General features: G+C 35.3%; 1 protein-coding gene across 2 annotated transcripts in view; it reads right to left on the reverse strand.

Annotated features, from left to right (window-relative positions):
• Window positions 1-1,477: 1,477 nt before the first annotated feature.
• The window catches only part of Strn (striatin), a 110,606-nt gene continuing 99,276 nt past the window's right edge, over window positions 1,478-12,807 (reverse strand). For both annotated transcript variants that reach the window (XM_070025368.1, XM_070025367.1), the window contains 3 exons: window positions 11,187-11,294; window positions 9,628-9,714; window positions 1,478-9,541 (listed from right to left, as the gene is read on the reverse strand). In XM_070025368.1, the coding sequence (XP_069881469.1) occupies window positions 9,372-9,541; window positions 9,628-9,714; window positions 11,187-11,294 (365 nt within the window). In that variant the 3' untranslated portion in view covers window positions 1,478-9,371. The remainder of the gene's footprint in view (window positions 9,542-9,627; window positions 9,715-11,186; window positions 11,295-12,807) is intronic.

Consider the following 12,807-nt stretch of genomic DNA (forward strand, 5'->3'; position numbering starts at 1 on the left):
AAATTTTTATAAATATGTACACATATTTTTTTTACAAAAAATTGAAACTGAATGTTTTACAGTTGGAAGAAAGCCCTATTCCTTTTTGACTTGAGATATACAAAGAAACAGCATGTTCTACTTCATTGAAAAACAAGGTTTCAGGGCTGGGAAGGTGGCTCAGTGGTAGAGCACTTGCCTTGCATGCCTGAGGCCCTGGGTTCAATTCCTCAGCACCACATAAGCAAAAAAGAAAAAAGCCGGAAGTGGCGCTGTGGCTCAAGTGATAGCGTGCTAGCCTTGAGCTGAAGAGCTAAGGGACAGCGCCCATGCCCAGAGTTCAGGCCCCATGATCGGACCTTCCCTCCCCCCCAAAAAAAAAAGAAAAACAAGGTTTCTACTTAAATAAATTTTAGATAAAATGCTGTTTTTGCTGAACTGCCACACTTGCAAAATCTGAAGTTTTAGCTGTGAGAGGACATTGTTATTAAGACCATTACTGTGGTGTACATGGCATAAATTTCTTATCAAAGGCTCTACGCAAGCTATGCACAGAAACACTGATTTTTCTGTAAATAAATACTGAGGTTTTACAGTGTAAGCATTTGGACACAGCAGAAGAGTTATTTCTGAACAATTGTAGAAAGACAGATGAGATCAGAGTTGCTCTTTTTCTGAAATATGCAGTTAACTTATCAATAGCATACTGCAAAATATATAAATATTTAAGTACATAAAATACTTTTAACATTTAAAACCTCAAAATAGAATGTACAACAAAAATTACTATTTTTTTCATAAGATTATGCCTGGTCACATTTCTTAAGTCTGGTCTTCTTTCTGATGATTTAACACACGTGTGCTTGTTTTAATTATAATTAAAAAAAAAAAACTGGCTGATACTTTTTTCAGTCACAGGACTCTCAGTTTTGGTGTTTTATTAAAGTCCTTTAATTTAGGGTAAATTTGATGAAAGCACATTATATACATGTATGGACATATCACAACGGAACCCCTCTGTACAATTATTATACACTAATAAAAAATCTTTAACTTAGACAACAAAGACCAATGACAAACAAGTCAAATCTGAACAGTTCCCTTTTGGAGGTCAAACAGGAAGTCTTTCCTGTCTCCTTAAAGAACAATGGAAGACAATGCGGCCCAGGTTACAGGCCTAGCTGATTTTTCTTCTGGCTGTGATACTTCGTTCCGACAATCTCATTCATAATTTCCAGAATCCAAAGTAAGTAAGCTGCTTCTGCTGAAAGCACTTTTGCTCTAAGTTAATCCTGTTCATGTGTGGGAAGTCTCTGCCGTGGTCCCACCTGCACAGGGAGTAGTACTTGGAAGTATGTGTTAACATTTCAGTACATTATAAATAAACATACAAATTGCTTATTCCTATAACTCAAAATTAGTATCAGATCTTGCTTTCTGTGGACTTGTTTTTGCTAAGGAAACTTGTCAATTTGGGAGTTCATATTTGTAGATGATAGGCTTCTCTACCATTTTTTTTTTTTTTTTTTGTGCTAGTTCTGGGGCTTAAACTCAGGGCCTGGGCATTGTCCGAGCTTCTTTTTGCTCAAGGCTAGCACTCCTGCCACTTAAGCTGGGGTTTCATTTCTGATCTTTTATTTCTTGCATGGGGGAGGTGGGACAGGGGAGGATGGTTGGAGATAAGAGTCTTACACTGCCCATCCTGACTTCAAACTCTGATCCTCAGATCTCAGCCTCTTGAGTAGCTGGGATTGCAGGCATGAACTACTCTACCATTATCTTTAATTATTAATCTGTCTATTGATATCATCCATCCATCTGTCATTATTTTTAAATCTTTGGTTTGAGGTTATAGCTGGGAATCTGTTACATTTTGTGGGTATTATGAAGACATTAAAAAACTATGGCACATGAACTTTTAGTTCTAACTGTAATACTCCAAATGCTATTCAGCAGATGTCTTTCTGTGGGCTCTTCTTTATATCACTGAACTAATTAGCTCTCCAGATTTGCAGGAAAAGTCAGCACAGAGTTAACATCTGGATCAGTCTCCATGTTGAGGTGGAATGGCTAAATCACTGAAGACAAGGGAATTTTACATGAAATGGGGCTTTCCCACCAGCAGTATAGTGTAGATTCAGTTCACAAATCATATCCTTCTTACCATTATTTTTAGTTTAACACCAGTTCAGAATGTAGCCCCTGATTGTGACAAAAACATTTTAAAGAGCTTAGGGTTCTATAGGATCTAAGTGATATATAAAGTGACTCAGTTGTTGTTGGGTAGATTTTGGAAAATTAAAATTTCTGTTATGGAGGGATGAGAGTGTGGCTCACTGGCAGGGTGCTTACCTAGTATACCCTAGACCCTGTGTTCAGTATCTATCACTGGGGAAAAAACAAAACAAAGATCTGTTTCAGAAAATAAGGGGTGCAATTTCCAGAGTTTCAGAGCTGTGTGTGTGTCTGTGTACATGCTTTTTGATGGAACTGGACTGTTCTGGTCATGATAACTGATGCCTCACACTTATGGTATTGTTATTCATCAGGCCTCCAGGCATTTCTAGAAATACCTTGAGTCTAGTACAAGGCCAGAACCCCTCAGTGGTCTTCAAAAATCTAAGGAAGATCACACAACAACTTTCAATCTAGGCTGACTGCAAATAAATTCATGAATAGCTTTGCATCTCCTGATGTTCTGAATAATGTCTTACATTATTCAAAAAATTACTTCAAGTCTTATCTCCAATGAACCACCAGAAAACTGGAAGTGAAGCTGTGGCTCAAGTGGTAGAGTAGTAGCCTTGAGCTGAAGAGCTGAGGGACAGCACCCAGGCCCAGAGTTCAAGCCCCACAATAGACAAAAAAAAAAAAAAAAAAAAAAAAAAAAAAAAAAAATTACTTCAGCCAATCATGCTCAGCTCTTATGAAAAAGCATGTGTTCTAAAACTACTGAAAAATACATACACAGGTATGTACACACTTGTTCTCAATACTGTACCAGCACTGAGAACAGCTAGAAGTGGGAGCTAGAAGTGGGACATTTTACATTCTACATCATAGGTTGCATAATGTGCAACAAAGGCATTATGGGTTTGGCACAGGCAGAGTCCTTGCACTGAAGGGAAAGGGGACATGGAAAGCTTGTGATTGTGAAAGTAACCAAAAGGCAGGGGGTGGGGGGGGCGCATACTAACTTTATGTGTATAATTTTTAAAAATTATTCAGTTGAACAGTTACTGAAACTATTTGTTAAACATGCACATGCCCCTGGAACTTGGACTAGTCCAACAATAAGGTCGTGTGTGTGTGTGTGTGTGTGTGTGTGTGTGTGTGGTGTGTGTGTGTGTGTGTGTGTGTGTGTGTGTGTGTGTTTTGTGTGTGTTGTGTGCGCGCCCGCCCGTACTGGAGCTTGAATGCAGGAACTAGGCACCGTCCCTTAGATTTTTCTGCACAATGCTGGTGCTCAACCACTTTTGTCTTTTTTGTGGTTAATAGGTGGTGAGAATCTGATTTTTCTGTCCAGACTGGCCTCAAACTTCTACCCTCAGATCTCAGACTCCTGAGTAGCTAGGATTAAAGGCACCCAGAGAGGTTATTTTGATTTTAATATTTTTCCAAAGGCCCAAATTTTATGTAATGGTAAACTTTTAAAGCTTCTTCATAATCGACAAATAACATTGTTTCATTTACTTTGGACTAATATCTACTTTGTCTAATACTGTGACTTCTCTTAAACCCCTCTACTACCCCTCCAACAAAACCCCCAAATCAGACTATATTATTTTAGCTGATTCACTGCAGAGTCATAGAGCTACATCCCAATCTGATAAATACTGTAATTCATGAGACACCTATAGCACAATATCTCTATTTGTAGACTTTATTTAAAAACAAATAATACACTTAAGAGCCACCAAAATTGGATATCTTAGCTTATCCAAACCCTGAATTTACAAAAGAAACTTCTTGCACCACAAAAATTAGCATTTGGATTTACATTAATTGGTATTATAACTAAAAATTTAAAATATCTGAAGATCAAACAATCTGGTACAGGGCTCACCAGCTGGGGGCTTGGAAGGTGAAAGGGTTATTTAGGAATCTGAACTGATGATACCCTGAGATCCACACTAGTAAACTGACCTTGAGAAGACACAGAACAACCAGTACATTTTAGTATTACAAAGTAAGTAGTTCCCCACCAAAACAGGTATAGATCATATAGTTGGAGTAGGGATACAGAGTATCTCTTAATTTGGACTGGAAAACAGTATAAATGGGTCATATTTGTTTTCTCCAAAGGGGCCAAATTCAGCCAAACAATGAAGAGGAAGCAGGGAGAAATAATGTGTGGTAGACCAAAGACTTTCTGATGCTGACTGATACCAAATATAGCAGCAGCTCTCTACAAGTCAATTAAAATACCATTCTCTGAGACTTTTTCAGAGAAAGCTAATGCACAACAGGGGGAAAAAAATCATTCTACATTAACAAGGCACTCACTGGTTCACAGCCTGTTAAAAACTCAGGCAGACATTAGTTAATCTAAATTAAAATGAACTATCTAATTTTCATTGGAGAGATAATAAACTTGTGGTCCCAGGAAAATAAAAGCAAAAGCTTCACTAGCAAAGATCCAGAAAATTCTGACCCCTGAGCACCAATACTGCCAGAACAAGTGCATGGAACAAAGGGATCTCTTTTGGTCTAACATCTGCTGTTTCCAAATCTAAAAATAAAATGAGAATCCAGGATTTGTTAAATAATTTGTCCACCTAGAATCCCTTTCACTGATATGGAGATCCAACTGGAAGATAGATATGGCCAATTAAAAAGCTTTTGGTGTCAAAAGTAAAATTCAGATCATTTACCATAACCAGCTAAACACAGATAAGTTAGTTTTTTGGACCTTCCCTAAAATGGACCTTATGAATTAGTACATTTCACAAAAATATATATCTTTCAGTCAACTACTACTTTTGTACAACCAGATTCCCAGTGTCAAAACACTTGAAAAAGTTCAATTTTATAAATAAACAAGTAACAAAGCAAGGGAAGCAACTTCTGAGCAAGTAAAATGAGTGATTATTTACCTAATAATATGGAAATAGCTTTCAAAGAATAAAGTAAACTGAGTAAAATTGTACTCAGAACACTTTTTACAGATAAATTCAGTAAGTTTATCTCTTGGTTGAAAGCATCTCACATACACACACATATATACACACACACACACGCACACGCACGCGTGTATGTGAGCCCACACGTGCGCGTGCGCACACACACACACACACATGTTAACTATTTCCACTCATTAACAACACTGATAGGATGGCTAACTGTAAGCTACTCTTTCAAAAGTAAATTAAAATGAATCCTAAACCTTTCAGACTGATTTGTGAAAATACAACTTAAAGGACAAACCTGAGAAAAGCACCAACATAGATTTTTTTTTAATTGCATCCAACCATCATTTCAGATGTCATAAAGATTTGCTTAAGTTAAAATGGCAGCAATGACGAGGTAGATATGAGAGATGCCATTTAAATACATTAAGACTATTCTTAGGTGGAGTTTTAACTAGTTCAGGTGTTTAATCTGAAAATAATTTTTACTATCTGAATCCTTGCTTTTGCCAATGTTATGACATACTCTTAGAGGGAAACACAAAATACTAAAAAAATAAAAAAATAAATTAAAAAAAACAAAAACTAAAAAAAAAAAAAAAAACAGTGAGCCTTTAAAAGTACTAAAGAAAAGTGAGCCTTTAAAAATTATGTTAAGGGGATTCTGTAATTTGGGTGAACCAATAATTTTTCCTTTTACCTGAACTTCACTATAAAGGACAATTGTTTATTTTCTACTGAAATATCTAGGAATTCACATTCAAAATTCTTGGAAACTAGATAATGGTGCTCAGAAGAGCGCAAAGATGGCATGAAATGTCCCCTGAAGTCCTAGAGGTGGAACAGACACATTAAAAAGACATTGATGGACCTTCACAGATTAACACACACACACACACGGACAGACACACACATGGACACACACACACACATGCTCTTACTTTCTCTCTGTCTCTGTTTTCCCTCCCACCACCTTCACAAATTCAATTTTCATTCTCACTGTAAGGCTGCATTTGTTTTGTTTTGTTTTTAAAAGGCACCTCTCATTTTCTAGCTATTGCCTTCCAGATGATTTATATTTTGTTACAAAGCCTGAATGCTCAATGGATAGTTCAGTACTGAGAATGGAATATTTTTCAATTCACATTTGAATAGCCAGGTTTTCTTACATTCAGATTTTAATAAACTATAATGACAATCTTTAAAACAAGCATGCTAGCCTATAATGAATATAGTATATACAGTAATTTAAACATTTAGAACTATATATTATACTGCAAAAGCAAACAGCACAACACTTGTCATACTCATCATTATCTGCTGTGTACACTATCTCCAAAATGAAAATACAAAACAGTAAAATGCACCTATGGTTTAGATATATATATATATAGTCTATATATATTATATATATTCCTCTAATATATATAATATATATTTATAAAATATACATACATTTTAGATATTTTCAAATAAATCTTCATCATTATCTCCAAAAAAAATTTATAGCAAGAATACTGAAGGAATGAAAGTCAGATAACAAAAATTTCTCACAAAGTTCATTATCAGTGTTACAGCTCAATTTCCCCCTTTTAGTCATAACTAAAATGATTATAAAAGCTAAATACTTTGCATACTATTTACTTAATGGCAAAAATTGCTAAACTTGTTCAATAGAAAAATACTGAAGGTCATTATATTAATTATGTTAAATATTTGTCTACATGTGAGTAGCAAATGAGATCCATATGACAGCTGAGTTTTGAAAAGGGTACTGCAAGCTCCAAGAGATATATCCATAGCATTTGAAAGTAAGGCAGGGAACCATACCACCTGCTGATTTTCATATTATTCCAATACATTTCCTCCAAACTATTTATAAGTCAAGCATTGTGAAAAAACTGCAATGACTGCATCTTGAATTTGCTCATTTTATAAATTTCCAGAGGTTCAGGGGAAAAGTTAAGACTCCTGTATATGCTATCACCTAGTTGGAAGACAGCTCTGGCTCATTTCTAGGCTGAGATGATACAGTGTTAATGTAGAAAAATCTTTCTCTATAGTCTCCAATGGCATAGTATTGGCTTCCTAAGAAACCTTCAACATTACATCATTTGCACTACAGTCTGCACAAGAGGCACGAAATGAGAAAAGAATAAAATATGAGGTTTTCAGAATTTCAATGACATAAGCAAGCAATGAAGACCTTGGAAGGAAATTAAAGCAACAAGCAGTAGTAATAGCTTTGTGGTTATTGTTCGTAAATATACCATGTAAGGGTATCTGACTGGAATTTACCAGTGTTCTACAAATGTTAGGTTAGCAATTCACTTTGTTTACTTTGTGAAGAACTGAAAGGAATTTACAAATTAAATGTGAGATTGTATATCTGCATATAAACATAAACAGTCACCTGGTAACTTATGCTTAGGTGAATTCACTTGACTACACAAAGAAGTTCCTTACGCCAGCTTGTTAACCGAAGCACAAAGTTTAAAAAGCAGTGTGTCAAAATACTAGAGCATCTTTCTATTACATATGCATAAGTTTAGCACAGATCTTACAGCGTTAGCAAAAAAAAAGAAAGATATCCTTGTACTACAGAATTCTAGAGGCAGAGAGCAGAAATTGAAAAAAAATGTATTATCAATTAATATCTGCAAAATCAGGAGAACACTACACTTCAAAGAAGTACTTAGTATCAGAAGTATCATTGCTATGACAATGGAATATATGGGGACAGAAATGTAGGACTTATTTAAGGAGTTAAAATATTTATGGTTATAAGTTCTTAAAAGACTGGAAGCCTATGGTATATACATTTTGGCAAAAGTTGGACATTAATATTTTAATGCTTATATTGATCTTTTGTATTTGAAGGGAAGAACATAAAGAGGGGTCATGATAATTGTAGTTCTAGACAGCAGAGTCATGAGAATCCCTGAAGCTGACTACATGTGGATACCAAGTAAAGTAAAACCTGGCCTTTCAACACATGCTCTTCTCTAAAAACAAAACTGATTCACTGCCCATTCAAACACATATTCCAACTGAACAATAGGGAAAGGTGAAGGAGAGAAGACCTTTTTAGCCAATGATAAGGCATTAAACTCATCCATCTAGATTTCCAGGAGGTTAATCTTAGAAATACTAATAGTGAGCTTCTAAAGTACCAAATATTTGCTTTAGTTAGTTCTGCTTTAAAAAAAATTGCCTGAGCCATACTCTCTGGACTATTAAAACACAAAACAATTACAAATTCTTTTTGTAGCTGTCAAGATAACACAAATGTAAAACAAAGAGCAGAGATCATCTGAAGCATGGGTATGTGGGTTTTGACAAATGAGTACTAGTAAATAATTTCCTTTTCTCCAGTCACTTAATTTTCATCAGTATGAAATAATAATTCTGGTGTTAGAACTATCATGTAAATAAGAATTGTTTAAAACTAGAATTATTAGAGATATTCCTTGTTTGCCCTTAGAACAGAATTTCAAATCCAAGTAAGTTAAATCCTGTAGTAAAGGCAGATTCATTAACTATTCTTCATAATGGTGATGCCTGGCAGTTGAATTTTAGGGTACCAAGTATATTGTCAAAACTATAATACAACACAGAAATCTGCTTGCAAACTAAGTATTTGTTTAGCATGGCTGAATAATACATTTAGCATCTTTTCCTCATAAAAGGTAAAATGCCTTGTACATGCTTTATGCAAATAGTTGCAAGGAAAGCTAAATTAAAAACTCATTTCAACACTGTCTGGTCATTGTACACAATGGGATTAGTACAGCAGATATAGTAAAGGTGACAGTTTGACTACCTAATTTGTTTTACAGGATTTCACAAGGGGGAATTAACTATAACTTTTTACTCGTCCTCTACTCATTCCCAGCCATTCAGCTTTTAATTAACTACTATATGACGTCTTGTTTATCAAAGAGGGATAAGACAAGCTACACCTGTGTTCGCTCAGGCTTGCCTAGTGAATTAAGACAATTTGAGAAATAAAGCGCCTTTTTGGGGGGAAAATCTGAAACTGTTTTCAGGCTTACAAATTCAGCTGAGCTTGCAGCAACCTAAACAAACCTTAACTTTAGCAAACAGTATTATGAATTGCAAAACTATACTTTAACAAATGTTCTCTGTGCTCCTTCAGCAGAATAAATGGGCATCATGAGTAGATTCTTGCCCTGGTCTTCCATATCTCTTTTGTGCAGTTGATTATTTATAAAGAGCTAGAAGTGAAGATGAAGCATTTTGTCATACAAAGACTTTAGCCAGTGCATCGGCTCCAGCACTGGCTATATAGCATTTCGAAGGGTGGAAAGCTACATCATGAATTGATTCTTCAAATTTTTTCCGGTGAGCTGTGAATTCTTGGATACATGTCTTACTTTCAAGATTCCATAAACGTATTGAACAGTCATGACCTATACCAAAAGAAAGGAAGTTGAAAGGAACAATTACATTATCATGAAAATAAAAAGGACAAATAACCTACAATTGATGTACTTACTGCCAGACATCAAGTACAGGCCATTAGGATCAACTGCTAAACTTGTGACAGCTTCTAGGTGGGCTACCATTGAGTGGATCAGTTTGCCTTTGGAAAAAGAAGATGGTTACTTTATTGATGATTCTCTTATCCTGAACACATACTGACTAAACCATGTTATACTGATTTCTCCTGTGTACTTCCTGTATCAAAAACTTTTTTAACAGTTAAAACAATGCACCTCCCCTTCTTGCCTCCAGTCACAGTAATAATGAGAGGGAAAATTCAAATGTCAGATTATATTTGTCTTTTAAACTCTAATGTAGAACTCAGTAATGTTTACCTGTGCATTAATTAGAACTTAAGAGATTAAGCTTCTACTTTGCATCCTTAACTAAAAATTTGTTGGTTTATAGGAACAGAGAGTTCACATTCACAGAAAGAAGACTAAGACAAAGAATGACAAAGGAGCAGAAAGAAAATATGGCTCTAAGATGAGCAGAATAAGCTCAAAGCTATGTACATATAACCATGTAAGATGATGCTAAGCAAAATGAACTCCAAGACATGGACACAAGAGGTTTTTCTTTGTTGTTGCTGTTCTCGATGTATGTGATTTCTTGTTTCTTTTGTATTTTTCCCCTATGGTTTATCCCCTGATGTTACTGTATTTGATTTTGGTACCCTGGGTATTGTATATACGTTTATCTGAATTAGGGAAGGGAAGGGAAACAACAAAATGGTAAGACAAAGGGTGAACCAAAGCAACAGTGATACTCACAAGAAAATATGTTGGAAATAATCTGTACAACTGAGAAAGGGATTGAGGGAGATGGAAAGAGGGAGAAAAATGAGGGAGGGGGTAACAACTTCAACAAGAAATGTACACACTACCTTACTTATGTAAACCCTCTGTATATCACTTTGACAATTAAAAAATTAAAAAATTTTAAAAAGAAAATATGGCTATAATTTTCATGGAAACAACATATAGAAAAGTATTTAAAACATCAAATTACTAACAAGGGCAGTAGCAGAGTCCTGGAAATATGGCTGCTAAAAGAGTGTTTTCCTCTCGGCACAGTCATACATTTTCATTAGATTGGTGAAATGTGGTCCAAGAAAAATTGGGAAAGCCCCATGGCCCAATTCAAATTAATCAGATGAGAAATGAGTGAAATAAACCATCTTCAATGCTGAATATAGCTATTTCATAACTGAATACCTGAATATTAAGTAAGGCTATTTACATGCCTCTATTTCCAACAAGTTTCTACTTTTCCCTAATATACTATAATAGATCATAGCAAAAGATCACATTCATTGGTAAATGAATTAATTTCTCATTATGTCCCTAGTGATAAACTTGGCACTACGGCCTAAATATGTAGTTTGCTAAGTATTAAGCAAAAATATTTCTATATTGTATAATGAAGACTAATCTTACCAGATGTGAATGGAATGAACAGAAACTGAGCCAGGAAAGTATTTGTGTTTCAGCACCTATTTCCTGACACCACAATTAGCTTATGTTTCATAGAGAATACTTTAGCAAATATCATTTCTTAATAAATTCCTACCTGTATTGTTATCGAAGAATTTGATGTGTCTGTCTTCATGAGCAGTAATGCTGATAGGAAGAGTGGGATGACTGATGACTCTGTTTATTTGGCAGGAAGAGCTGGATGCTAAAATGGAAAAATTAAAGAGTAATACAAATTAGTCCAAGTGTTTATTTTTACATAAAGAAGAAAGAAATACAGAGTTTGAAAAGCCAACAGTATGGCTTTATTTTGCTGTTTATTCGTTTATTCTCCTTATTTCTATAACTTCAAGAGCAGGAATTCAAACTGCCTGAGTTATACCAGGCTAACATATCTAGAAGTACCTAAAAATTAGAATTTCCTGTTTTACTACCTGTCATCTTATGAGCACTACCTACCATTTAACATAAACACTAACATCTCATTCTACAATGTTCTATGTGTGGTACTTTTGCTAACAATAAAATTGCATCATCATTTATATGTTGATAATCCTTAAGTTTATTATTATTATTTTTTGACAGTCCTGGAGTTTGAACTCAGAGCCTGAGCACTGTCCCTAGGCTTTTTTTTTTTTCCCCCTCAAGGCTAGCACTTGAGCCACAATGCCACTTTCAGCTTTTTCTGTTTATGTGGTGCTGAAGAATTGAACCCAGAGCTTTGTGCATGCTAGGCAAGCATTCTGCTGCTAAGCTACATTCCCAGAACAATCCTTAAATTTAAATGTTACCTCTTTATATATAGACCTTTGTCACATACTTGTTAATTATTCCTCATCATAATAGAAATAGTCATCATATGACAGTCTGTTGGGCTTAGAATTTTAAAATGGTATCCTTGGTTTTTTGTGAATTATTTGAGTTTTCAGAGATTTCATTCAAATATACAATGAGATAGATTATCACTAAACCCATATCACAGTAAGTACCAAGGAAGAGCTATGACTTCCTCTACATCAGGTGACAAAACTCCATGCAGAGGAGATGAGGTAACTGCTAAAACTAGTTCCTAAACTATTACTGGTTCTTATGAAAGCCTTTTCCCAAAAAAAGAGTAGATAATTAGGAGAAACTGGCTTAGTGGATGACTTTCATTAAGATACTTTTTAAGTAAAAATCGACATAAATTTAACATTAATGAGATATGTCAGTTAAAAAATCCTATGATTTTTGAAAGAGAAAGGGATGTCATAAAATATATGATTGCACTGGCACTAGTGGCTCATGCCTGTAATCCTAGCTACTCAGGAAAGTAAGTCCTGGAGAATCCGTTTGAAGACAATTTGAGGAGAAAGTCCACAAGACTCTATCTTTATCCAGTAAAAAATCAGACTGGAGCGGTAGCTCAAGTGGTTGTGCACCAGATGTAGGCAAGAAAGCCAAAAGGAGTGCCAGGCCCTGAATTCAAGTCCTAATACCAACATCTATCCATCTATCTATCTGAATGAAACAAATGGCACAATTTAAATATTACTGAATTATTAAATTTCCTAAGTCAGTGAGCTACCAAATTAGTGAGCTCCAATTAGCTACCAAAGAACTGGAAGTGGAGTTGTGCTCAAGTGGTACAGCATGAGCCTTGAACTAAAAAAGTGTAGCCTTGAGCTAAAAAGCACAGGGACAGTGCCCAGGCCCTGAGTTCAAGCCCCAGGACCCCT

Source organism: Dipodomys merriami, unplaced genomic scaffold (assembly GCF_024711535.1).
Source record: "Dipodomys merriami isolate MVZ:Mamm:240054 unplaced genomic scaffold, mDipMer1.0.p SCAF_17, whole genome shotgun sequence".
NCBI classification, from domain to species: Eukaryota; Metazoa; Chordata; class Mammalia; order Rodentia; family Heteromyidae; genus Dipodomys; species Dipodomys merriami.